Raw genomic sequence first — 27,329 nt, forward strand, 5'->3', positions numbered from 1 at the left:
CCTTCTTTGTTGACTTTCCAATGCCAACATAGAAGTAGCTTTAATTCACAGAACTTTTGGGACTCTGTGAGCCTGAATGGTCTCCTGGGTATTCTGTGGAAGTATTTTGCTGCTAAGTTGTGTGTGTGTTATTGTTTAAGTACCTTATTATTTATGTATGCATTTTAAAAACATTGCTTATGTTAGCCATGGTGCGGGATGTAGGCCTCTAAGGTGGCATACAAATATTTTAAATAAATTAAAAGCAAAAAGCACAAAACAAAGCCTACAATCATGTAAATAAGTTCATAACTGGAGCCTTAGTAGTTTCTGGTTTTGCTTCACATCTCAGAACAAAGAAAAACCAGAGTCATGTATGATATTACAACAATTCGTTTATTGGCATCTAAGATTTGTTCTGAATGTTGTGACTTAAACAGGAGATAGGATAGCCTAAGGAAAAGTAACAGTGTTTTAGTCAGATAAAAGAGGTGTACATTTCACAAACCTTGCATACAAAAGAGAGTACCAGTTCCCTCTAACGACAGGTTGCTTCCCTGTAACTTGGGTTCTTCTAGTGGACATCTGTGCTCTTACACGAACGGGCGCAAAGCCCATTTGTGTAAAGCACAGAGACCACGTTGAAGAACGACAGGTTGCTTCCCTGTAACTTGGGTTCTTCTAGTGGTCATCTGTGCTCTTACATGAATGGGCGCAAAGTCCATTTGTGTAAAGCACAGAGACCACGTTGAAGAACGACAGGTTGCTTACCTGTAACTTGGTTCTTCTAGTGGTCATCTGTGCTCTTACACGAATGGGCTTTGCGCCCATTCGTATAAAGCACAGAGACTACGTCGAAGAACATGGATTTCCAGATGACTCCCAGAATCCCCAGGTATAATAGCTTTGCTTGGGGATTCTGGGAGTTGCAGTCAACAACATCTGGGAATCCCTGTTAGAGGGAACATGGACCATTAGCAATAATTTTAAAGTCCGAAGCAGGTCCTTTTCTGCTTTTAAGACAACAAAAATGACACGCATAGACATTAGCACTAAAAATATCCAATAGAAAGGGGCTAAGCTTCTTTAAAGAATCTCATACAACAGAGATTGTATTATGTCTTTAGCCCTCTTCAGACATTATGCACGCCCCAGATTGCTCACAGTAACAGTAGGCAAAAGCCATCCACTGTCAATCACCCCTGCACACTGACAATCATGGTTACGGCACCATTAATCTGAAGTAGGTAGCACCGTAAGCATGATTGCGGCAAATCCGTGAGTAGCCACTCACAGATTTGCTACTATCACACTTACTACAACAACACCTTCTTCAAATGGCACGGTAACCATGATAATTGGCACAAAGGGGTGATTGACAGCAGGGCAGCAGGACTTCCTCTCCACTTTTGCCCGTTGTATCCGTGGGTGCTTGGGGTGCTCATAACATCTGAAGAGAGCTATTATCTCTCTCTTGTAAAAAATACATACTTCAACATTTGTTTATAGAAAATAATTTTCAAGCTCTTGAACAAAGCTTTGTAGAAACTGCAGTTAATGAAGTAGGACCTTTGTTAACTAAGCCTCCAAGGGAGAATGCAGATCCAACTCAGAGTTTAAACATGTATCGTCAGCTAGATTAAACTGTTTGCTAATGTACATGTGTGCAGTAACTCCAGCAAAAACAAAACCCTCCTGAAACTTACAGGATTCCTACTATTGCTCTCAATGGGTTCATTCATGATCAATGAATTCATTTCAATGGTTTCATCTATTCTGGTGTTAAAAGTGTTAACACTCCCCCCACCCCTGTTTTTTGGCCTTCTCTGTGATACGAATACTGTGGGTTTGAAATGATTAAAATGGAGACAAAATGTACATTTATTTGTCACTGTTTTAAAAAACCATGTTTGATATATTATAGTCTACTAACACACAAAGCACCCAGTGCTCTCCCATTCTTAGGGCTGAACCGATCCACATCTGCTTAGCTTCAGCAGCGCCGCAACTTCAGATGCTCCCAGACCATTCACGGTGCCTCTTGCTCTCATGATGGATGTGGCACTAATTTACATATAATATGATCCAAGTAATAAAACTAAGCCATCCTGTTAAGTCTTCTAGTTTGGGGTAGGCAGGTGCTTGATCAGGATCTACTGGTAGATCTCTGGGTGATTCGCAGAAGAACAGCAACATTTTTAGCCCTCAGTAGTTTAATAATAGCAATTAACACTGAAAGTAATCAAAAGCTCTTTGCCATAGTTGTCCTCGTGTTAGTCACTTATCTCTCAGGCTCAGTATTCATCGACCAGAAAATATAAGTACTAATTGGTTACTTTTGACCAAGTGATCTGTAGTAGCTCAGATTTAGATTTTTAGATGCAGGACATCTCAGCATATGGCTCATAGGATGCAGTAGGTAATTAGTTCTTCCCCTGCACCATCATTTTGCATCTGGCTGCTCCCACTCCCACTCTGCACCTGACTCTAGTTGGTGGACCTTTTGTTTCTAAACCAAATAGAATCCAGAAGCCTGACATCTGCCCACCCCTGTATAGTATACTGGCTGACATCCAGAGCAAGAAAGTACTGATGTAGTGAGAGGAACAGAATAACAGCACTTCCAAACTAACTATGCAGCCCTCTGACATATTTTTGGGTGGCACAGAGGGATTCCTGGGGAAGGGGAGGCTGTCCAAAATGACCACAGATACACCAGTGCAGTTTGTTTGAAAGTGCTGTTTGCTTCTTTCGCTGCACTGGTGCTTCTTTGCTCTGGATGTCAGCCACTGGAAAAAAAAATTAGGCTTTGCAACAAAAACAGGAATAATGCAATATTTGGGGCAAATGGAACAAAAACCTAGCTCTCAAAACACCCCTCCCTTCCCTATGAAAATGATTTTATTCCTACCAGCGGTGGCCATACTACTGGGCAGGTACAGAACCGGCCACAGCTGCATACCTCTCTCCTCCCTCTTTTCCTGTCTCACCATGGCTGCCTCTCTGTCTGCTTGCCCTGCCCCAGGTTTAACTGGAGCCACAAAGGCTGGCCAATCACTGGGTTGAGTTGCATTGGGTGGTCATTTTCTGGGCATTCCAACCTACCACATAATCAGCCTGCTTGGCTCAATTAAAAACTGGGGGAAGGTAAAGGTGGGACAGCCATTTCCTCCATCCCCACCCCCCTCCATAGTCTTGGCCACCACTGATTCTAACTAATTAAAACCCTGACATTTTGCTCAGTCTATTTATGCTGGAGGGCTATGCTTTTCTATAAAGAGTTTCTAATGGACTAGTACCAAGATTTTTCCCAAAGTGCAAAAGTTTTAGGGACAGAATTCTACCACATCCTCCTCCTCCAGTTGGTGTATGCCAAAAGGACCAAAAGGATACACAGCCTGAGCCAAGCAGTATCTTTACCATTTACCATTTATTTTATATGCTGCCAATAGAGTTAGTTCTCAAATGGGGGCGGGGGAATGAAACTCTCCATGCCTTTTCTGTTCTCTACCCACTCATCTCACAGTAGCCGGTAATAAATAAAATTATCATATGTCAGCAGGTGAGCATGTTAGCATGACAGAAGAAACATGAGCTGCCTATAACTTAGCCTCAGACTGGTACAGAGATGTACTATAACTCAAAGAGATTACTGTGTGTTATGTGCTACTAACTTACAAAGGGGTACCTTGAAACTGTACCTCTTGACTCTTAAGATCCTTCTTTTTAAAATAAAACCTAATGCTAAAATCTAGTTGCGCTGATCTTTTAAAATAATAGATATCTGTACATACTCATCATAGATCAGAATATTTAAAAATGTTTATACCTTCAGTAGCTGCTACTGGTGGAAAGGCAGAAACTCCCCATGTGAACAGTGTTATCACAAGAAGAAGGTTGCAGATGGGCAAAAGCTTCTTGATGGGCAATCCTACAATCTGAGTTGTAAAGCTGTTTTGTTTTATTTTAAAGATGATACCTTTATTGATACAGAATTATTTTTGGTATTAAGCAGAATAAAATATACTGTATATTATATAGAAATATATATATACAATATTACTCTGTACAAATATAATAGTTCTCATTCAGAGATCACAAAAGTGCTTCACAAAGTCTTACTGCTGGATTGTTCCGTAACATTTCCTCCATTACAAAAAAATTCCATGACAAAAGAATTATCATCTTCTAACAAAAGCAATACCAAGCTTCTATTTCATTCAGGTTGGTGTCTGTTTTCATCCTTGTGTTCCTACTGGCAGAGAGAGTAGCCCATTCTCCTATTCATTGTGTTATTAGAAAATGAAGCAAAAACATTTGTTGTAAGGTGAGGAAGAAGAAATTTCTAAACCCCAATAAGGGGGTGGAGACACATTTGTCTAAGGACCACACTGCACTTTACATTTTGGAATTAGGTATGAATACTCAAGGACAAAATAACTTGTCTTGCACCAGTTCAGAATGATAAATTCATGTTTGAATTGCTGCATTTCCCAGAAAAATATACGGAAATGCAGGCTTGATCTTTTCCTGGTTTCTGCTTCCATGTATTTTGTCAAGGAGAGTTGCAATAAAAACAGGCATGGACAAGAACTATATATTTTGTACTTGGATATCTGCACCCTAATGCAAAATGCAAAGTTAAAAACAGTCCTAAATTGTCCATGCCAAAGCAATATGGAAAAGGCTGAAGAGAAAGAAAATTGGAAAGCTGAAAATGTGAAGCCATAGAATAAAAAGTAATCCAAACCCAGTGGCAAATATTCTGAATCTAATCAGACTCAACCACATTAGTTTATAAATCTAAAACTGGGTCTATTACTGACCTAATATTTCAATCCTTTGCAAAGTTAGGTGCTCCTAAGACCATTACAGTCAATGGATTACATTCAAAGTACCCCATGTACAAACAGAAGGCACTTCTGTGTGTGTGTGTGTGTGTGTGTAAGATTATCACTGATTTTCCCACATCACTCTGCACCCCATACAATCCTGTTTTGGAGGGTCCCTGATCCTCAGGAGTGGATTTTTTGGGGGTGTATAGGGGCTGATATTCTGAGGACAGGCAAGGGAAGTTTGTCTACATTAGCTTCCTTCCACTCACATCACTAGAATATGATTCAAAGGATTGAGGGGTGCCTAATTCTGCATATGAGAGAGATACTTTGTGCTTTTTGCAGACATAGCACAAATCCCTTCTGACATCAATGTATTCCCTAATGTTAAAAAGCATTCCCTTGACCTTAAAAAGAGAAGCAACTTCCAACATGTAGGTTTTGTCCCTTGGTCCTGTGACCTCCATTAAGCAGCTAGAACATCTGCACTGGTTTCTTGAACATATCACCTTTTGTAAAGGGAGGTGGGGGAGAGAGAAAATTCTTTTATGCCTCTGAAATTGAAGGTAATCTTCATGACAGCTGAAATGCAGACCTGCTCCCGCTGATCTGAAAAACTGTAAGGAGCAACCAGGCCATTGTTCAATGTATCGCTACTAGTAATAAGCCAGGTTATTTTACAATACACGTGAGGACAAAAATAGCCCAGACAGTATGGTGTTCTGTGTGGAATCCAGCTACTGCATCCAATTCTTTAGCATTAAATTAGAAAACTTGTCAAATATGTAACCACATTACCCTCATCTTTAATATAACGTTCTTCTTGTCCAAGGTATTTACACTCTTAATGCCCTGCAGGTAATGTTTTTCCAACTCCACTCATCGCACCAGACATCCTCTAATGACATTATAAAGTCTATAAAGGACTGCATTGTGTCCAAAAGAGTGTATTTCCTGATTTGTACCTGAGCAATGTGTAGAAGGCCATGATGAGAGGTCAAGGGCTGCAGCCACAGACTTGTTCAATGTCATAGAGCTCCTTTGGGCAGTCTGCCGAAAGAATCAAGGGCGCGTTCTCTGTCACTACAACATCGTCCTCTATACGTATACCAATGCCACGGAATCTTTCAGGGGCATTTATGTCATCCTCAGGGATGTAGATACCTGGATAATTATAAATAAGAAAAAGGGTGATTCAAAGCTAAGTACCTGGATTGCAAGTTATGCAAATCTATAGCATGCCACTCCAAAGCAAAACAGGTAAGGAAAAGTTGAAGAATCAGGTTTATTTACTTATTGCAAGGGTTTTCCAGATTTGTCAGAATACTAATTTTGAGTATTCTAAAGATACTGATTTAGGAGATTAGTATCTTTCAGATCAAGAAATTAACCATCTAAACCTCTCTTACTTAGCTATAGTCAGAGATGACTGGACTATGGTGTGTGTGTGTGTGTGTGTGTGTGTAGAGAGAGGCAGCTGTTGCCACAGGGTCCATCCCAGGCCAGGTCAATCTAGTCCCAAGGAGTCCTTGGCCAAGAAAGCAGTGGTTGCTGTGGCAACTGCCAATGAGCTTTCTTCCACAAGGGAGACCTGGCCATTGTGGCCATGGTGCCAGTGCTAGTATATTTAAGGCCAGTAAAGTTGCATGCCAGAGAATAACAGCCTGGGAGACAAACTAGTCTCTGGGGATGCAGAGGAACAGGCTTGTTTCTGGGAAGGCAGAGGAAAAACTTGAGTGGCTTGCTAAGCCCTTTCCCTGTCTATGTCAATGCTATGCAAGGGAATAGATGGTGGAGGACAGTTGTGGCACTAGCAAAAAAAAAAAGGGGGGGGTGCGCGGACAGTCCTGCCCTTAGACCACCTCAAGGCTCACAGTCTGAAAGGAGGGAAGAAGACTGGGCGGGCACCGGAGAAGTGATTTTAGGGAAGCAAGAAGCTTTGTGAAAAACAGGTTGCTTACCTGTAACTGATGATCTGGGAGAGATCCGTCGACATCCATAAGAATGGGTTCTGCGCCTGCGCAGAGACAACGCGGTAGCCACGCCTCAGCTTGTCGAGGGATCCAAGCCCCGCCCCCACGCTGCCCGCGTGCTATTTAAGGGCTGGCTGGATGCCATCTTCCTCAGTTCTTTGGACGACCGCCGCGGAGGACGACCATCCAGGAGTGAAGGTGAGTTCATCGAGGAAAAAAGAGAACATAAGGTAGGACGGCCTACACACCCATACGCATTCCAGATAAGCCCTACTGCAGGGGGGAGGTTCGGGAGGGTCTTATGGATGTCGACAGATCTCTCCCAGATCATCAGTTACAGGTAAGCAACCTGTTTATCTGGGTCGAGATCCGTCAAGAGCCATAAGAATGGGTGTCTAGCTAGCTCCCTCAAGCAGGAGGGTGCAGTAGAGGCTATTGTAACACCCTTTTAAGTACACTTCTCCCGAAATTAGCCTCCGCAGCAGAGCGTATATCTAGTGCGTAATGTTTCACAAAGGGTATCTCCGAAGACCAAGTTGCTGCTTTGCAAATATCCTTGAAAGATATCCCCGAAAGGTGTGTGGCCGAAGAAGCGTAGGCGCAGGTTGAGTGGGCCTTAATAGCTTCAGGCGGTGTTTTGCCTTGTAAGTGATATGTAAACTTGATAAGCTCGACCAGCCATGAGGATAGTCTCTGTCTGGAGATGTTCGTGCCTTTCTTTGAGCCTTTGTAGGCTACGAAGAGGCGTGAAGATGAGCGGAAGTCTTTGGTCCTATCCATGTAGTATAGTATACTATCCATGTAGTATAGCAATGCTCTCCATACGTCCAGAGCGTGCATGGATCGTTCTAAAGTGGTCGAAGGGTTCCGGAAAAACGTGGGGAGGACTATATCCTGGTTGAGATGGAAGTCCGAAACAACCTTGGGTAAAAACGAAGGGTCCAGGCGCATCAGGACCTTATCCGGAAAGAATCTAGTGTATGGTGGATCTACTCTCAACGCAGTTAGCTCACTTACTCTCCAAGCTGTCGTTATGGCCACCAAGAACGCAGCTTTCAAGGAAACGAGCTTCAGGGGAGCAGAAGCCATAGGCTCGAAGGGGGCCTGTGTCAGTGATGAGAGAACTAAGGAAATGCTCCAAGGTTGGACTGGAGCTCTGTTGGGTGGATATACATTAGAAAGGCCCTTCAGGAAGGCTTTACTCTGAGGGTGTGAGAACAAGGTTTTCACTTCGTAGCCTGGATGTCTAGATGAAAGTGCTGCCAGGTGGACCTTCAAGGAGACATTAGCCAGGCCGTGAGACTTCAAGGTAGTCAAATATAGCAGAACATCTCGTATCGTAGCACGCATGGGGAGGAACCCCTGTGTCTTTGCAGAAAGTTTAAATCTGCACCATTTACTAGCGTAGTTACGTCTGGTGGAAGATTTGTGCTGGTTGAGAAGGATACGATCTAACATCCGATTAGCCAGGCGGTGAGATGGAGAATTTGTACGTCTGGGTTGAAGACCATGCCGTTGTCCAAGCGTTTCCCCTGCCCGTCCCGAAGGGGATGGAAGACGGACAGGAACCAGAGCTGGAGTTTTCGCATTTTTAAGCAAGTATACGGGACCACTGTTGCACATGATGCCATCAGACCCAGGAGACGTTGTATGAGACGGGCCGGTTGCCTGGGTTGACGTTGGAAGAGAAGAACTAGAGTCTGGATAGAGTCGAAGTGGTCCTTCGGCAAGTATGCTCTTTGTGCTAATGTGTCCAAGACTGCACCAATGAAGGTGATCTTTTGGGACGGCTCTAGGTGGGACTTCTTCCAATTGACTTGGGAGGCCAAGATCCTGGAGGAGCGACAACATGTATTGAATCTGCAAAAGTAACTCTCTTTTGTTGCCGGATGACAGCAGCCAGTCGTCCAAATACGGGTAAATGGCCACCCCCGGGTCCTGAGATGGGCAATCACGACGGCCATACACTTGGTGAAGACCTGGGGGGCAGTGCACAGTCCGAATGGTAACACTGTGTATTGGTATGCTTGATCTCCCACAGAGAAGCGGAGAAACTTCCTGTGATGTTCCCTGATGTTGATGTGAAAGTAGGCGTCTTTCAAATCCAGAGTTGCAAGCCATCGTTCACCCTGGAGCAGCGGGAGTATCTCTTGCAACGCCATCATATGAAATTTCCGTACTTTAGGTGGTGGAGATCCATTATGGGGCGGAGTCCCCCATCCTTTTTCGGAATTTCGAAATTGCGGGAGTAGAAACCTTCCCGCCTGCACGCCCACGGTACCTGGGTGATCGCACCCTTCTCCAATAACTCTCGCAACTCTGCCTGAAGGGCTTCCGAGGGTGGAGTAATCCTCATCCCTGAATAATGTGGAAGGGTCTTGAACTCTATTGCATAACCTGATGAGATGATTTTCAAGACCCACCGGTCCGATGTTATATGGTGCCATGCAGGGGCATGGCTTGCCAGTTTGGTGTTGATGCTTGGCGCCGGTGGTAAGGCCCCTGCTGGCGGGAATGGGGTGTGGAGTGGTGTCCGTGGGCGGTCCTGACACTCAAAGACGCTTTTGGGAGTCAGGCTGCTTAGATTTCTGAGATTGGGAGAACTTGTTCTTGCCTTGATAGGTACGCTTGTTATAGGAGGAGTATGTCCTTCTGAAGTCTCGTCGGTTTTGTTGACGGTATGAAGGACGTTGTCGTCCCGAATAAGATCTATACTTGGGGTTGTAGGATGCGGTGGAGGCTTGAGCTGTAAAAGTTTTGGCCGTGAATTTCGATTTTTTTAGCTGTTTCATTGTTGAGTCTGTTGCTTCGCTGAAGAGTCCGGTGCCATCAAATGCTAGTCCCTCTATTTTTTCTTTCATATCTGTCTGGAGGCTGGTCGAACGCAACCAGGCATGTCTGCGGAGCGTCACCGCTGCTGTCAAGGAGCGAGATTCAGACTCAGCTAAGTGCTTAGCGATGCTCAGCTGCTGTCGTGTTAAATCAGCTGATTTTTCAAGAGTCTGTTGATATTTCCTCTTAAAATCCTCAGGCGGTAAAGAGACAAGGTCACCCTGGAGGGATTCCCAAATGCTGTGGCAGTATTTGGCGGTACAAGCAGCATAGTTCGCTACCTTGATGGAGAGATACAAGGTAGAGTAAATCTTTCTGCCTAACAAGTCCAGTTTGCGGCCCTCCTTCTCAGGCGGTGTCGAGTAACGCCGTTCTGTTTTGGAGGAGGCCGCACAATCCACCACCAGGGAATTGGGCGCAGGGTGTTTCAAAAGATAAGTGTTGTCTTTCTCTTGTATGCGGTACAAGCTTTCCAGTCTCTTGCTTGTTGGTGTTGAGGTGTGAAGCACTTCCCATGCACATTTGGCTGCTCTCGTTATGACTGGGAGCATGGGTAAAGCCACCGGTTGGGTGGACTGTGACTGTACCATAAAGTTGTATACTGGATCGTCAATCGTGGAGAGTTGTGAGCAAATATCCAGGCCCAGAGCCTCCGCCATGGAACGGATGTGCTTGTGGTACGACTTCATTTCTTCATTAGGAGATATGTATGTAGCGGGAGGCACATCGACAGGTGGGTCTACAAGCGAATCTCTGTCATCGGCATCTGATTAGAAATCAGAAGATCCATAATGATCAGATTCTGAGCGTACCGGTGAAGCGGGCGGAACTGTTTGTGTTTCCGTAGTAATATTGTGTGGAGGAGGGACGGGGTACGTTTGCGTACTCACGGAACATACATGGGGGACCTTAGTCTGGGTGCTTTGCTGCGCAGACTGTACTCGTGGCGTCTGAGAAGCCTTAGCCACATAGGATGGGAAGCGCGGGGGCAGAGAAACAACTGCCAGAGCCGACGTTAGGGGGGTGAATGGTCTCCACGGTCTAGCCTGTTCATCAGCATACGGGGCGCCCGGGGAACCGGCATCCATCCCGCTGGCAACGGCTGGGGGCTGGTGTACGAAGCCACCAGGGGGCTGGGGGCTGGTGTACGAAGCCACAAGTGTGCCAAGTCGAGCAGTCATGCAGATGGAGGGCTGACAGCGTGGTTTCCGGGGGCAGCGCGGTGGTGTTTGGATCAACCATAAACGCTGGGAAACCAGTAAAGGTCGATGTCGTTGGGGTGGCCGAGGTGGAATCCAACATCAACAGTAAAGTTTGTTCAGCTGAAGGGTCCAATGCCGTAGTGGCATTGGTACGAGTCGTATCGTCATCGATGTCGATGGTAGGTAACTGGGTCGGACAGCTAGGAGACACTCCTGTCGACATCGAAACTCTAGGGGTGTGGAGAGCCGATGCCAGCGGCATAGTATGTTGAGGTCATGGAGATGCTGGAGCCGAAGAGGCTATCGGCGTCCTTGCAGGAGACAGTGATCTAGCCCGCGATATCGAAGAGAACAGTATCGGAGGGTGTGTTGCCGTCGCTGTCGAAGTGCTCGGTATCAGGTCCGATGCCGGGGAGCGGGACAACGTTCCAAGTGCATGCAAAGTTGGAGGATGCAACGGGGTGTGTGCCCGGTCGACAGTTCTCTGGTGTTTCGAAGGAGGGGATCTAGGGGACGGGGTGCGGTGTTTAGATTTCAGATGCTTCGATGCTGAGAGAGAGTGCTTGGAAAGGGGCTTCGACGGTATCAGTGTCGGTCTCGATGTCGAAGGAGGCGTCAACGCCGAGCGGGCCGGTGTTCCCGGGATCGATTTTGTAGATTTTGACCAATGAGAGGTCGATGTCGAGGGAGACGCCATAGCAGATTTTGCTGGCGACTTTGATGTCAAAGCAGACGAATGCGTCTTGCCCGGTGTCGAAGGGCTCAAGACAGCGTCGTAAATGGCAGCCCTCAGGCGAAGCGCTCTATTCTTGCGTGTTTGTTTAGACAAAGATAGGCATATTCGGCAGGTGGAGACATTGTGTTCTCCTCCCAAGCATAGTAAACACAAATCATGCAAGTCCTTAGAAGGGAGTTTGGCTTTACAGCCATCACACCTTTTGAAGGACTTCTTTTCCTCAGCCATAACGGGGCGCGCAAGCGGGTAGTCAGGGCTGTTCCGGGTCAAAAGTAAGCCAGAGAAGTACATCAGCCAGAAGAGAAGGTCGAATTATCACCGTAGATCGTCAGACAGTCCAAAGTCATACACAGTTTAACGTTGTGTGTGGTTTTTTTTTTAGAGAAACAGAACAGATGAACTCACGGAGGAGGAGAACCAACAAGAAGCGGCAGACAGAAGTCTACATGCTGTGGCGGTCGGAAAAGAACCGAGGAAGATGGCGTCCAGCCAGCCCTTAAATAGCACGCGGGCAGCGTGGGGGCAGGGCTTGGACACCTTGACAAGCTGAGGCATGGCTACCGCGTGGTCTCTGTGCAGGCGTAGAACCCATTCTTATGGCTCTCGACGGATCTCGACCAGACAATTAGGTTCATTTCACGGATTCCAGCACTGGTGCAATACAATGGCGCACAGCCTTTGGTTGCACTGGTTGGGACAGGACGGAGGTGCATGAAAAAGGCACCCTAGGGTGGATTACGGGGCTCACAGGTGACCTCACAACTATCCATGCCTCTACAGAGGCCTTCCGCACTTTTGAGAACCACTAGCCTAGAAGAACAAAAATTAAGAAAAGACATGTTGATAATATTAATACATTTAAAAGGAAGCCAGAAAGATGCGGGAGAGCAATTACTCACCACAGCCTCAAAAACATGTGGACAACATATTTAAACCACAGGGGTGTAATTTTAGAGATTATACAACAGGAAGGATTTCCAAATGCTTAGTTCTCTTTCATACATTTGCCTCTTTACAAGGCATTGTATGGAAAGTAGCCTTCCATTGTCTTTAGCGGCTGTGTGACCCTGAAACAGCTATACAGTTGTCCCTCAAGGTTCTGTGTCAATGGTTGCGGACATGGTGTCTGCCTTATCCTTCCTCTTCCCTCCTTGAGGCCTCAGTAGTGGGGTGGGGTGAGGCAGGGCAGGGGAGAGTTTCTCTGCCACCCGGTTCCTCCTGACCACCCCTCTGGGTCAGGTGAGGTGCCAGCCATCTCCTGCCTGTCCTCTCTTCTCCTCGGGCTCTTCCACCCACTACCTAAATACTCCTTCCTTATATGCTACACTCTTGTGAGAACTGGACACATCCCCACCCTTGTGAGGCTTCCCCTGCTCAGCCACAAATGTGTCCTGGTGTGCTGCCCTGACAACCCTGTGCACTCCGCTAAGCAGGCACTGAGGCTTCAGCGTCACTTCCAGGTTCTCCTGATGGATGCTGTCTTGAGTCTCTGTGTTGGGGTGGGCCTCCGGGAGCCGGGCAAGGGGCAAGTCTCCTCCAGGCTGAGGGGAGCAGAGCTGTCAGGACTGAGGAATCCTGACATTCTGCTTCCAGTGCTTTCCTTCACCCACATTTTGGACAGGTCCACCACTGCTCACTCACCTTCACAGCAGTGCAGCATGTAATGGTTTTGTTTTTGCAGAGAAAATGAGGATATTGAGCCAGGAAAGCGCTTGTTCTCTCAAACAGGAATTGGAAAGGTGTTTTATTGCAGTGAGGGCAAATACTAAGTGCCAGTGGCAGATTTCTCTTTCCACCTACTACCTAAACACTCCCTCCTTACACGTGGTACTCTTGTGAGAACGGGACACATTTTCACCCTTGTGAAAGCCCTACCGACTGCCTGGAGGTCACTGTGCCTTGAAGTCTCTCTTCCAGCCCAAGAAAAGGGCTGGAAGAGGGATCTCAAGGCATGGCAACCAGGAACTGTTTGGGGGACTATCGGGTACAGCAGCTAGGAGGCTTCTTTCCATGAGATGCAGGGTTAAAGGGCAAACACATGAACTGGGCTAACATCCCAAATGCACAGCCCCTGAAACACAGCCCCACCGATACAGAGGCTTCCTTTTCTGGGGCTTTCTCACTGAGCACATCAAGACTGTCCTTATTAAAGAAGAAAATGTATTGGGAGCCAGGGGATCATCGTCCACAGCACCTCCTTCCTTGAAGTTGTTCATGACTTCGCCAGGCCTACCTTACAGGGTTGGGTTTACCGAGTATGTGAAAAGCTCTGAGCATTTAGGAAAAGCATAGACTATTATGAAGCCCCTGCCCCTAACCACTTACATCTTGCCCAGCTCTCATTCTATTAACTAAGGTTTATGAGATAGTGAAGCTGAGGAAGCCCAGCTCCGTTTTCGGTGCACATGTGTACCGCTGGGAGCTGTGGCAAGCCCGCTTAGGGAGCCTGCCACTTAGCCCAGGTTTGGGGTGTGAGGGCGCCCTAAAAGAAGGCTAAATTGAGCCATTTGGAAGGGCGGCATAGAAATAAATGAATGAATGAATGCATGCGTGCATGGCACCAACACACGTAGCCTCCTGACCTGTGTTGGGAGGCTCCCCATAATGCACTATGCACTTGCGCAGTGCATTATGGAACCTCCAGGGGCCTCACGGGCCCAAACCTCCCTGCTCCTGGCAGAAGCCAGCAATTGTCTGGGCGGCCGATCTGGCCACCCAGCAACATGAATGGGATAGTCTGTCGGAGGAGGTAAGCTTTTCGCAGCTTCCTGCCCTCACCCAAGCCCATTCTCCAATCGTGAGAATGGGCTCACTGCCTATATGTTTTCTAGCTTTTCATTGCCAGATATAATAAATAAATAATACAATCTAAAAACGTGCTTTAAAAAAAGATAAAAAGCTGAGATTCCCCAAGATGCCAAGTAATGGCAACCATATGAACATATGACAGGCACATAACCCTGATAATACAAAAACACACACACTTCCAGCATTGCAGATAATGGATCCTTTTACCTGGCTCGATGGTGATCACCATGCCTGGCTGCAGGGGAATTGATCGTGATACATCAGGTGTGTCATGAACATCCATTCCCAGATAATGTCCTACGTGATGTGGGCAGTATTTCCGGACAGCCTAGGAGGTAGTAACCAACATGTCAGTAGAGCAAGCATAATGTGGAGGGATGCAGGGTGGACAATTTAAGTTCTTCAGCACTTAAACTGATATTGGAAACAAACATTGAAAAGGAAGAATAGAACTAATTGCTTGTATACAATGAGCTAGTTTGGACGGACATGTCTGATTATGCCTTGTAAAGAGCTTGGTTTTCAATAAAAAGTTCCTGGCATTTAGTGAAACGTGGTGAGATTCTTTTCAATATCTAAGGCTCTAATTCTAAACACACTTACTACAGAGTAGGCCTTATTGAACACAGGAGGACTTCTGAGTAAACATGCATAGAACTGTTCAGTAAGTTTTCTAGTCAGCTGGAGCAACCAAACCTCTGGTATGGCTTATTAATCAACACATCACGGAAGGAGGGCAGGAAGTGTCTTATTGTTTCTGAGCCTCACTGTACACTACTATAATACATAGTTGACTTTTCCCTGCAACCATAAACACTGTGGGAAGAATGGTGGAGGAGAGAATTATTCTCACTCTCTCTCACAATAGAAAAAACTTGTGGCCTTCCTCTTATATTCACAGGTAGCAAGTTTAAGGCAAGCAAAAGGAATATTTAGATGCCCTGATGTGTCTATACCTATAAAGATTAGAATCGTTCGGACAATGGTTTTTCCCATGATACTCTATGGATGCGAAAGCTGGACTTTGAAGAAGCAAGATAGAAGCAGTATTGACGCTTTTGAACTTTGGTGCTGGAGAAGACTTTTGAGGATACCATGGACAGCCAGTAAAACAAATAAATGGATCCAAGAACAAATCCATCCAGAATTTTCACTTGAGGAACAAATGACCAGGCTCAAACTATCATCCTTTGACACATTATGCAAAGATCCAGCTCCCTTGAGAAGTCCATAATGCTGGGGAAAATTGAAGGAAAGAGAAGAGGACGACCAGCAGCAAGGTGGGTGGACTCGATTACACCAACAATTAATGCACCACTGAGAGACCTTAAAGGCCAAGTTGAAGACAGATCATCCTGGAGAGAATCTATCTATGTGGTCGCTAAGAATTGACACCGACTGGATGGCTCTTAACCAACCAACCAACCAACCAACCAAATGAACCCGCCCAAGCTCAGGTTCTCTTTTCCCTTCCCTTGTTCCTTTGCAAGTGAGACGAGGAGATTGAAAGCTTCTGTTCCTGAATTAACCACAATTCCCCATTACATCCAGACTTAGGATTTGTTTTGTTCAAGCTATGGTTAGTTAACACAAACCAGGCCAAACTGTGGCTTATATCTTGGTTTATTATCCAACCATAGTTCAAATAAACCACATTTCCCAAATACGAACTTAATAGGAAACGGTTGTTAGTTCAAATGTGAAGCAAAATCTTTCTGTCACTTCTCATGCATGAAGGAGGGAGGACTAAATGTGGGGTCCATGCATGTATGTCTGAGGCTCATTCTTCAAACAACACACTATGGCAGTGTTCCCAAACGGGGAGCCTCCAGATGTTGCTGAACTACAACACCCATCAGCCCCAGCTACAATTTACTGTGGCTGGGGCTGATGGGAGTTGTGGTTCAACAACATCTGGAGGCTCTCAGTTTGGGAACCACTGCATGATGTTTGAACCACACCATGATCAACCAATGGGATTTACTGCCAATTGCCAAAGATGACTGTGATAACAACTAGCTCAAGGGTTTAAGATAATTTGATAAATACATGGAGTATAGAGTCTATTCTATCAGTGGGTACTAGTTGTGAAAGCCAAAAGTGTGGTTTCCTTTTTAAGATACAGTGCGCTTCTGACCTGCTAGCTGCATGCTTACGGTGCTTGTGAAACTCCCAGAAACATGTCTATGGCCACTACTGGCAGACAAGAGTTTTGAGCTAGAAACACCACTTCCCTGACTCAGCACAATTCTGATTTTCTTTTTTTCAGATTCTAAGAGGTGATTCATAGGCCTAAGGGGAGATTGTGTGGAATCAAGTTCACCACCTTTTCCCCCAACCAGCCCAGGCAATGGCAGAGGAGATTACCCTCAGCACTCACCTTCTCTCATGGGAAAGTAGGGAAGCAAGAGCACTGCTCCTGTTCTCTTGGAGGAAGCAACTGCTCTCCCATCCCACCCATCCTGACAGATCCTCCTCATGGTAAGATCTGTATTCTCTTTAAAAAGAACAAAGGACAACCAGCACGGGCAGGAAGCACAATTAATGTCCAGAGAATATAAACTGAGTACAGAAGCAGTAGAATGTATCTGATACTTGCTCCCCCCATGAGAGTGAGTGAGTGAGTGAGTGTTGGGAGCAATCCCCAGTTATTGCTACCTTCTGTTTTAATTAGTCACTTCCAGCCTTCTGGACACCATTACAGATAGCAGTGGGTTGGGTTCCATACATTCTCTCATCTAGGGAAAAACATGTCAACTGGCAATGTCTGTAGTGTAGCCCTTGAATCATACATACATTGGACTCAATAATGATTCAATTGGACAAGGTCTCTGCTCTATACCTTACTTAGTATAAAAGTTAATTCTTTCTTGTATTTACCAGCTAAAACAAAATGTGATGTTATCCTCATAGGATATTATCTCCAATGGCCAATCTCCACCTATAAAGTCAAACCTAAATCTCAGGATCACCTTATTAATCCCTAATTTCCAAAAGCTTTCAGCCAATGGTGGAATGTAAGTTTACTACCACTTTCTGGTTTTTTTTAATACTAATATATTAAATAATAATATAATATAATATAATATAATATAATATAATATAATATAATATAATATAATATGATATAATATAATATGATATAATATAATATAATAGTGTGTGTGTTTGATTTCCCTCACCATTCAGGGGGCTGGTGATAATAAGATGGAAATACTATATTTACCTGAATCCTGGAGATCCCCCCCCCCATTTTTTCCTGTTAAATACAGGGAGAAAGTCATCTTAAATTCAGAGTCCTCTTTCTTGTGGATAAATACAGGTATAACTGTATTTATTTAGCCTCTATGTTTTAAGACATTGTCTTAAATTCAGAGTCGCCTTCTATTTGGGTAAATGCAGTAATCAGGGCTAAAATATTATTATTTGCACTTGCATAGCTGCCTCTCAAAGAACAAACTAAGGAAAACATCCTTGCCACATGCAGCATTACACAGCTAGGCACAGTGAGCTTCTGGAACAGTAAGTTTCCCACTTTTTTTGAGAACAAAATTCTTGTGAAAATAACTGCTGCATCTCTTATCACTACCTCAAAATGAGGCATATTTCCTCCGCTACTCTGGCAGTTGAGTTTAATGATCTGACTGACAAGTTAGAACAATCCCACCTCCTATCCCCACCCTGCTAAACTGACAGTTGTCAGGAATTAAACAACTGCTTGTGTGAGCGATCTGAATGCCCTGCCATCTGCTGGGTGAAGACGGTACTGTCAACAGCCCTTAGTCAATCTGATGTATCCCTCTTGGACCTGTCACAATAGATACTAGAAAGCCTACTGACAGCCATAGACACAGGAAGCAGGTATTTCAAGGCTTCAGTGGCCTATGCTTTCAAGTTGACTGTTTTTCTGCAATGGAGAAAATAAACTGACTGAGTAGATAGCAACGCAGAGAAGCCAAGTACCTTAAAAAGATGGTTTTCGGAAGTGCTTTTCTGTAGGATTCCCAAATCTTTCAGCTTCTGTCCAATCAAGGTCAGCATGAGACTGTAGATGTTCTCTAGGCTCACACCTGGAGAGCAGAGCCTCAGGCAGGCCTTTTGTACTTCCAGAACAGCTTGGTACAGCTCTGCTTGGGGACCAGTGAACCTGAGAATGAGAATCAAGTGCAAATTGCCTCACATGGGATTTAAACAGCAAGGAAAGCCTTAAATGGTGAATTAAGGGTCAAGCTACAGTTCCAGAAAAATTATGTGATACAGCCCTCCTGGGACTGTTCCACATAAGCATGCAGTGGGAGGATTGTATGATTGAATGCTCTCCACCATCAAAACCTTCCTGCACCTAGGAAACTAAGGCCTTTTCCTTGAAAGGCTAGGTTTCCAACATAGGAGATTTCTGACAGGAGGGAAGGTTCAATCGAGTGATTCCCCTATCTGCATTCTGAAGGAGCATGAGATACTGCTGAAAGTGCAAAGTGGCTTGGCATCACCTTCAATTTTAAGTAATTCCACACACACTGTAGTATGTTGAGGGATGAAGCTATACATATAAGCAAGGGAGAAGAGCCTCTGAAGCACAATGAAATGTAGAAATGACAATGCTGAAACAGAGCACTCTGGGGAAAATAATGACAGCAAATATATGTATCACAGATTTATGTATTTATTACAATTGTGTCTGGCTTCCCTCCTCCTCTCCAGATAAGCACAAAATGTCAATGCAGTCAGCTGCAGTTCTCTCAATCTCTTTTTAAAAGCACATGTTATTTCCTTCCTGGGAACAGAGCCTACCTGCCATTGATGGGCCAGGTGCGGGTGATGTCACTTACATAACAGGAGAACTCGCATCCCCCATCCAGTAGAACCATTTCTCCATCCTGGAGCACAAGAAAAAGCAGTTCCTTGTTGTTATTCAAGAGTATCACTGAAACAGAGACAGAAAAGAAAAGGTCCCCCCACCTGAGCTCAAACACATGCCTAATTAAATAATATTAGCGACTCGTGCTTTCTCATCGGGCAGCAGCCTAGAGAGTGTGAAGTGCATTTTCCAACTGTAGCCCTACCCTTTCTCACTAAAACCCCACCACCATCCTATGCTAAAGCAATTTCACATTTGTTGCCAAGTTGGCTCTAGATAGTAAAAGATACAAAATAGGTAAGATAATATCTTTTAATTATACCAAATTCTGTTGGTGCAGGTTTAAGCGTGTTTTTGAATTGCACAGAATTTTTCTATAATCTAGTGGACTGGCGAGACAGCCAACTCTCAGCTATACACGGAGCAAAGTTGTTTACGAGCAATTATACTTTGGCTGTGTTCACACAACCACAAGGATCGTGGTTAAAATGCTAATCAGGATTAGTGAGCCCTGTGGAGTTGATTGTGGGAACCCAGAATTTCAGGGCAATTCTGGGTCAAACTACTCTGGTTAACCAGGATTGAGTCCTGGTTATCTGTCCTGGTTAAATGCTAGCTAACTGGAGTGATTTGACTAGAGATATGAAGGCCTGGGAGAAAAGTGCAGGAAAACAGGGAGAACCCCACACCCCACCCAGAAAAAAACCAGGGCACATACTCCTGGGGGAAAAAATGCCCCCCCCTTCACATCTCTAGATTTGACCAGGAATGCCTTGAAATTCTGGGTTCTCACAATCAGCTCCATAGGGTTCACTAATTCTGATTAACCAGGATACTTGTGATTGTGTGAATGCAGCCCTTGTTGCCATGGCCTATGAAGCCAACAGCAGTCAATTACCCCCAACTGGCAAATTTATTCTGAGTCTGAAGTAAAAAATGTTTTGTGTTTAGGCCACCATCTCGCTGAAGGGACTAAAATCTTTGCCCTAGATGCCAACTTGTACATTCTGTGGCCAACTGCTTAATTTTTTGTTCTGCCAGATGGGGTTCTTTGATATCAGAAAGCTTTCATACTCTTGCACCAACTGAAGCTGGGTCCAGTAGAAGCTATCACCTGTTTTTTCTGTATCTCTTCATATATTGTAAATAAAAACTCTACATACTTTAAAAATGGCACTCATTCAGAAGTCCAGAAAGGTTCTCGGTAGAATGTTAATGGGGACTGGGGTGGGATTTTGAATATCACTTCCACATTCAAATCCCCATTCAGCCATGGTACTTGCCGAGTGATTCTGGGCCAGGCACTTCTCTCTCAGCCTAATCTACTTCACAGGGTTGTTGTGAGGAGAAACTTACACCGCTCTGGGCTCCTTGGAGGAAGAGCGGAATACAAATGTAAAAAAATAAACATAAATGAAATCTGCCCCCCCCACTCCCTGCTCCACCCTGTGGAACACAAACATATGATGCTGTCGAGGTCGCGGAGTGGGGGGGATGTGCTAAATTTGTTGGAAACTGGTGAAAGGCTCGGAATTTGATGTCCAGTAAGAGCTGGCATAGAATTCAGATAAGAGCTGCAGAGACCTTGAGTTAAACTTCGTTTCTGGATTTAGGAATCCCCTCTGTTTCCATCCTCTTGGGGATACTTGAAGAATTAGACCATTTAACCTGTTTTATTACTTGCTACTCAATTATTTCCTCTGTATTTTATGTGTACTGACTTACTACTTTAAATTGAACGGTTACTGTTCTGGTACCATCTCCATGAGTTTTGTGATGGATTTTAATTGCAAGCGCTTTTGGGGAGGCATTCAGCTGAAAGGTGGAACATCAATATTAAAACAAATGAACAAAGTAAAGATAACCCTGCTTCCACTCACTAAGATGAGAAATAAATTAGATTCATGATTATGAATCTTTTGTATAAGATATTCCACTTCTTATGCAATATCATTCCTTCCTATTCACGCTAACATCAGTGGTCAAAGAACCATATTTGGTGGGATTCTATAAAAACTAGAGATCACTTGTAATATTTTAAATATTAAGTACTGTATAGTTTTTCTTTTGTAATTTAGCAAGGATAATCGGCTGGAACTCCCACCTGCAGCCTGGGTCTTTTGGCATCAATAAATGGTTTCAATAATACCATTTATTAATCTGGCTGTGATTTCTGGGACAGTTTAGCTCAACCGAATGGAGCACTTACAAAAGACTTTGTTGTTCTGGTGAACCTCAACGTCCATTTCAGAACAGCTGTGAACAGAGTTCTTAAGTTCCAGAAGGGAAGAGTGAAGATAAAAGAGCTTGTTTTTAAGTTTTTAAGAGCTTGTTTTGCTGAGTCCCACCAATAATGTGCTATGCAAGAAAGAGTATGCCTGCTGTCTTTGCAAAGAGGTGCCTTGGGCTTCAGCTGTTCATTATCATTCCTATATTTCCCCATCCCACAAGTAAAAAGAGGAGAGACCCCTCCCCCAGTCACTGAAGCCTCCTTTTTTTCCTAGTGACTATGAGTCACCTGTTCAGAAGCATTATGATTTTGGAGACTGACAGGCATCAACTGGCCACAGTCGCCAGCCTCACTGTAAGGAAAAGTGGAAGGGGAGAGAACGTTTACTTCTGAGGAAACCAACTTCTCAATAAACAACAGCACAATAAGATATTGGACTCTGACCCTGCATATACATCAACAAGGGCAAACAGTAGCTTGATTCGCATGTTATATTCAGTGCCTGTGCAGCTGTGTAGAGTGTCTGCACACATAGATCTGTAGACATGTGCAGTTATTCACACATGATGTTCAACACACATAGTACACTTCCTACCTGTACTCTTCACTTGAGTGCAGGTTCGCTTTTAAAATGAATGCATATACAATCATTCATACAAAAACATCCATATGCAAGAAGCTAGTATTGGAGTAATTCTGTAGGGGTCCCTTAAGCAGGAACATGCATGACTTCTGTTTTGTGCAAATATCTTTATTTACAGAAATAAATTCCACTTTTTTTCTTTCGACCAAGAGGATCATGTTCAGGACAGTTGTGTGAGAATATCCCTGAAGCTCTCTGTTCTTCTTTCTAGAGAGGAAGTGGACCTCCTCCACAGGCACAGGAAGGACAAAGTGCCCTGAAGTGGGATGGGGCAGGCTTTATTCTAGTAATGCTCAATCAATAAACCACTCAGGAGCAGAAAAGAGTTCAAAGTCTTGCTTTTTCACTTTAACTCCTCTCAAAGGCCCAATTCATGCACTACCTTAGTGAGATAGTAACCATTACAAAACTGCCTTTGTGTGATCAGAGCTTCTCATCACAAAAGTTAATACATGTAACTATCAATCAAGGAATTCAGCCAGACAAATGTGGTTAATTTTCACACTAGCACCACCAAGGCTTGATGTTTGGTGGTATCACTGTTATAGGAACTAGCCATGTAATTTGGCTGAACCACATGATTAGCAGAACATCTCTGAACAGCAATAGCTTACAGAGATCATAACATTAAAGATTTCAGAATCGGATGAGGCAGCCGAAGTATCTGACTGGAACTTTTAACCTGTCAAGCTGATGACATTTCAATGGTTATCTAACCCATTACAGGAGCAAACGAGAGTTTGATACAGAAGCAGGCTCTTTTGAAATTTTCTCCGAAACGTTTTTCTAGATTTTCTGAAGTTGGCTTTGTCAGAAAGATCCCTCTTCTACTTTCAAATAAATTTGTTACCTGCAACATCTTCTTACTCTCTTTTTGTCAATCAACCAAGACTGATTACAGGTAGGTAAGAAGAAATATAATATATGAAGTTGCTGGGGCCTCGACTGAGGCATTCACTTACCAATACTTATACAAGACCTAGAGAGCTAAAATTTGATATACATATTCAAGATACCACAATTACTAGCAAAATATGAAAATTGGATATTTGTAAAGCTTTCTTTCAAAACTGGGGATCAAATTATACCTTAAAATTGCTAAAGTACTTCCACACTGTCAAGTAAGGTTAATTTAGTACACAAGTGACCCAAATAATCCTTATTTCTAGGAAAGTCTTATAGGGAGACATTTCTACATAGTCCAGTTGGGGCAGTTCCCTCACCAGGCAAACTAAGATGCTCATCTCAAGTGGTACATTTTGGGGGCACCACAGGGCAGGCAACATGCCCCCCCTCCCGGTGCCCCCTGCTTCCCTCTTCCACCCACCACCACTAGAATGGCCTTTTACTTCTTTGCAAAGAGTCACAGTGAGAGGATCCTCTGCTGCCGCTGCCGCTGCCTCCTTGTAGCCCAACACACACCTTCCTATCTCCCTTGTCAGGCTAGCAAAGCAAAGGAGGAATCAGAAGAGGAGATAATGAAAGAGCAGCAGTGTATAGAAGGTGCTCTGTGGGGTGTCTACTATACTCAACTGCCCTTGGTGGTGTGTACCAAAGCAGGCAGCAGTAGTAGCAGTAGCAAGTATTTCAAAAAAGCTGTGGAGGGGCTGCACGTTCGCATCTGTGCACGCATTTGCACTAGAGAAGCAGCTGCCGCTGCAGCCACCACACACATGCAAAAGGTAAGCACATGTATGCAGAGGGGAGGCAGCATTTGGCACCTTGCCTCGGGTGCTCTGAGTTCTTGGGCTACTACGGCTTCCAGACCAGCCAGAGAACTGAAATTTGGTACACGTGTGATCCATGGTAGTAACAGCTAAGGCTTGGGGAGTGGACATCTTACAACACCCTCCCGTCAAGACGCATCATCCAACACCATTGTTGCCAGGAAGAGTCAGGAGCCATGAACGAGACAGCAGTCCACGTCAGGAGCTGCTCCATCCTCAGAGACAAAAACATCTGGAATGACCTGGCCTGTTTACTAGGTAACACACCCCAGGCATGGGGCGTGGAGAGGTATGTTTCCCATGCCCATCATAGAACCTTTAAAGAGCTGCAGTTGGAGCAGGAGCAGCAGTAACACCTGAGGCCTCTGGGGGGCAGCAGGAGGAACAGCTATTACTGGTTTATTTGCTCTTTTATTAGATTGGTTTATTTTTGATGTTCTTATTGAGTTGTATTTTTTATTCTGATTGTAAGTTGCCTTGGATATTGTCAGAGTAGAAAGGAAGACTCAATCCCCCTAAGCAAGCAAACAAACAACACAGCTAACACTAGAAAAACCTGGACTTTTAAATATCTAATGGTCAAAACAGGACAAGAAGTTTACATTTTAACAGCAGCTAGTTTTCCAGCTCAGAGGAAACCAAGCCATTTTATTGTTATTTCATTTATTTATTATTAGATTTATACACCAACTTTCCTAAAATTATCCCAAGCCATAGATGGGACTTAATGTTGGGCAGTGGAAGCTTCACTGATTCTCAATACAAGTATTTGTAGCACATGATTAAGGGCCATTTGGATTAACAGCCCCCACACACAATCAAGAGACCTGCCAGGAAGGGATCAGTACCTCCATAAAGGATGTCCCAATGGGCCTACTCTTGGTGTGCCCCCTCTTTTTTTATGTGTGCTCGAGTTAGTATCATTTGAATTGGCCCATAGAGAATTAGTAAAGGAAGCTTGTGTTTGGCAAGCTTAGATTATTGTTTCTGAAAGGGTATGCCTATTCTTTCAAAGCCAAGTCTGATGGAAGTACTGAGAATCAATGAAGCTTCCACTGCCCAACATTAAGTCCCATCTATGGCTTGGGATAATTTTATGAAAGCTGGTGTATAAATCTAATAATAAATAAATAAAATAACCAGTAAGACTACCCTCTCTTTGTATAGGGGACAACTGCTAAGGAAAACATGAAAACTCTCCTCTTCTGGGAATCGAGTGACACAAGTAGGTAAAACAAGCAAGGGAGACTGCAGAGCCATTCAACAGCTCAGTCTCTGCTAAGGCACATTCTTAACCATAACTCCATTCCATGTTCCACTCACCATGCCAGGACATAGTGTGGATACACACTCAGGAAGCACAAGTCAGAACTTTGCAGTTTGAACAGCACACTAGGGATGTGCACGAACCAGTTCAGCGGTCCTTTTATGGACCCCAAAACTGGTTCAGAGGTCCAGCAGTTTGGATGGTCTGGTGGTGGGGGTTACCTTTAAGGAGCAGGAAGGGTGCTCTTATCCCCTGCCGCCACGTTTCCCCTACTGACACCGTGCCCAAAATCACTGCACGGGGCAGCAGCGTACCTTCTTGCTGCCTCGGTCAGTGTCAGACCAGGAGTGGCCAGTGCGCATGTGCATGCCATGTCATGTACATGCACCGGCCACTTCCAGTCTGATGCTGACTGGGGCAGCAAGAAAGTATGCTGCTCCCCTACGCAGCTATTTTGGGCACAGCGACGGGGGTGGTGGTTAGTAAGACTACCCTCTCTGCTCTTTAAAAGGTAACTCCCCGCCACACCACCAAACCATCTGCCCGCCAGACCTTGCACATCCTTACAGCACACAGCAAGCATCAATTAGGTGCTTTCCAAAACAGATGCATTTCCAAATAGTTTCGCTGATTTTCACAGAGATATAGTATCAATACATTGCAGAAAGAAGCATTAGAATCTATTTGGTTACCTTGATGAGCTGATTGTTTTTCACATAATGCAAGGTGTTGGACCTGTTGCCACCAGCAACAACAGGGGGATAAGCCAAAATGTCTGCACCACGAGCCCGGCACTCAAATTCAAACTAGAATAATTAAGTTGGAAATGAGGACATCCATTAATTCTGACAAACCAATACAAGTTCCTGCCCCTTTGCCTTTTTAAAAATCTGGGTACACGTTAGAAGTCCATACAACTAGTGTGAAGTATATAGGACTGAATGCTGGATTTGTATGAGAGGGATCTCGGTTCAAATTGCTCCACAGCCATGGATGTACCTCACAGTCTGTTGTGAGGAAAAAATGGGACAAATCCTTATAAACTGCCTTAATCTCCCTGGTGGAAAAATAAAACAAGATATACATATATGAGCAAATCAGTCTACAGCCAATGAATACAAAGAGCCTGCTGTCCCCTGAGGCAGCAAAATGATGTTTCTGGGTTTTGATGGGCTCCCCCCTCCAAAAAAAGAAAGAAAAGAAAGAAAGAAAAAGAAAAGTGTCTGGAACTTAGTAGCTGATTGAATTCACCTGGCCTCTGACAGTTCTAACACTGGATGTGTTTATTGGGCTCCACAATAATTTTAATTTCAGCGTTATTACCATAGGCAGAAACCAATTTTTTAAGGACAACAAGAAAGTCAAAGGATTTCCTGCAGGAGATCAAAGAAGCATAGAAAAAACCTAGGAGGTGCTCCTCTCTCTTTATCACAAGTCACAGTTTCTTCATGGCAAGCTCTATTCAGACCTTAGACAATTTGTTCCTTATGAAGGGAACAGAGACTTCTAGGTTTGTGTGGATGCCATTTTCTTTATGGCACACAAGTTTTTCATGGCACACAGGGAGACAACATTTGAGGGTATGTTGGTATAAATACCTGTGTATATGAATGTAAATAGAACAAATGCTTTGATTTTTTAATTGTATTAAAACACACACCATTTTAAGCAACACTTCCGATTTATCAGGACGTTTGCTAAAACCTCACCTCCATCACTGGAATCCCTTTAGAGAACAGGCTCTTCAGCAGATGGAATATTTAGGGAAAGATGCATCAACCATGCCAACAGAGTGAAGGTCTTTCTTACTGTCCCCTGGGGGTTCACAGAAACCTCTAAGAGTTCAATGCAAGAATCAGCTGAAGGAAGAACAATGGGCCAGGACCCAGCCAGGCACATACCTTTGCATAAAGAAAGGCTTCATCCACTGGAGCTTTGCTTGCAAACATTGTCTCTATAAATGCCTGTCAAAAAGCAGCAACAAGAACTTTTGGTGAACAAGCCTTGTCAGACTGGAGAACGAGTCCTTTTCAAGTTCACTACCTTAGGTCAAATAACTCAAAAACAAAGGCTTTTTCAAAGGTATATCCCCTTCATTACATTATTCTGCAAACGAAGAATTGAAATCAACTTGCAATGGACAATGGTCCCCCCCCCGCCCCGCCAAGGACTAATTCAGATTTTTCACATTTTATGATGTCTGAATAAAACAACAGAAGAGTCCGTTGCAGCTTGCAAA

At 44.3% G+C, this 27,329-nt stretch overlaps 2 protein-coding genes across 9 annotated transcripts in view; both read right to left on the bottom strand.

The window, feature by feature from the left end:
- Nucleotides 1-356: 356 nt before the first annotated feature.
- The window catches only part of XPNPEP3 (X-prolyl aminopeptidase 3), a 50,712-nt gene continuing 23,739 nt past the window's right edge, over nt 357-27,329 (bottom strand). The window contains exons 7-13 of one of the 8 annotated variants that reach the window (XR_008308827.1): nt 26,992-27,054; nt 25,783-25,896; nt 19,157-19,242; nt 18,329-18,512; nt 14,573-14,693; nt 3,809-5,978; nt 357-432 (exon numbers count right to left, since the gene is read on the bottom strand). Coding sequence is in view for 5 of the 8 variants with exons in the window: in XM_053257119.1 (XP_053113094.1) it covers nt 5,812-5,978; nt 14,573-14,693; nt 18,329-18,512; nt 19,157-19,242; nt 25,783-25,896; nt 26,992-27,054 (735 nt within the window). In the remaining 3 variants the exon portion in view is untranslated. Of the gene's footprint in view, nt 5,979-14,572; nt 14,694-18,328; nt 18,513-19,156; nt 19,243-25,782; nt 25,897-26,991; nt 27,055-27,329 lie in introns of all 8 variants that reach the window. The other 7 variants (XR_008308826.1, XR_008308825.1, XM_053257119.1 and 4 more) reach the window with 7 other exon arrangements.
- Nucleotides 10,907-11,998, bottom strand: LOC128327842 (uncharacterized protein DKFZp434B061-like). The gene has a single exon (XM_053257123.1). It carries the CDS (start codon nt 11,846-11,848, stop codon nt 11,096-11,098), a length of 753 nt encoding a protein of 250 aa, XP_053113098.1. The 5' UTR covers nt 11,849-11,998; the 3' UTR covers nt 10,907-11,095.

Source organism: Hemicordylus capensis, chromosome 5 (assembly GCF_027244095.1).
Source record: "Hemicordylus capensis ecotype Gifberg chromosome 5, rHemCap1.1.pri, whole genome shotgun sequence".
Classification (NCBI taxonomy): Eukaryota; Metazoa; Chordata; class Lepidosauria; order Squamata; family Cordylidae; genus Hemicordylus; species Hemicordylus capensis.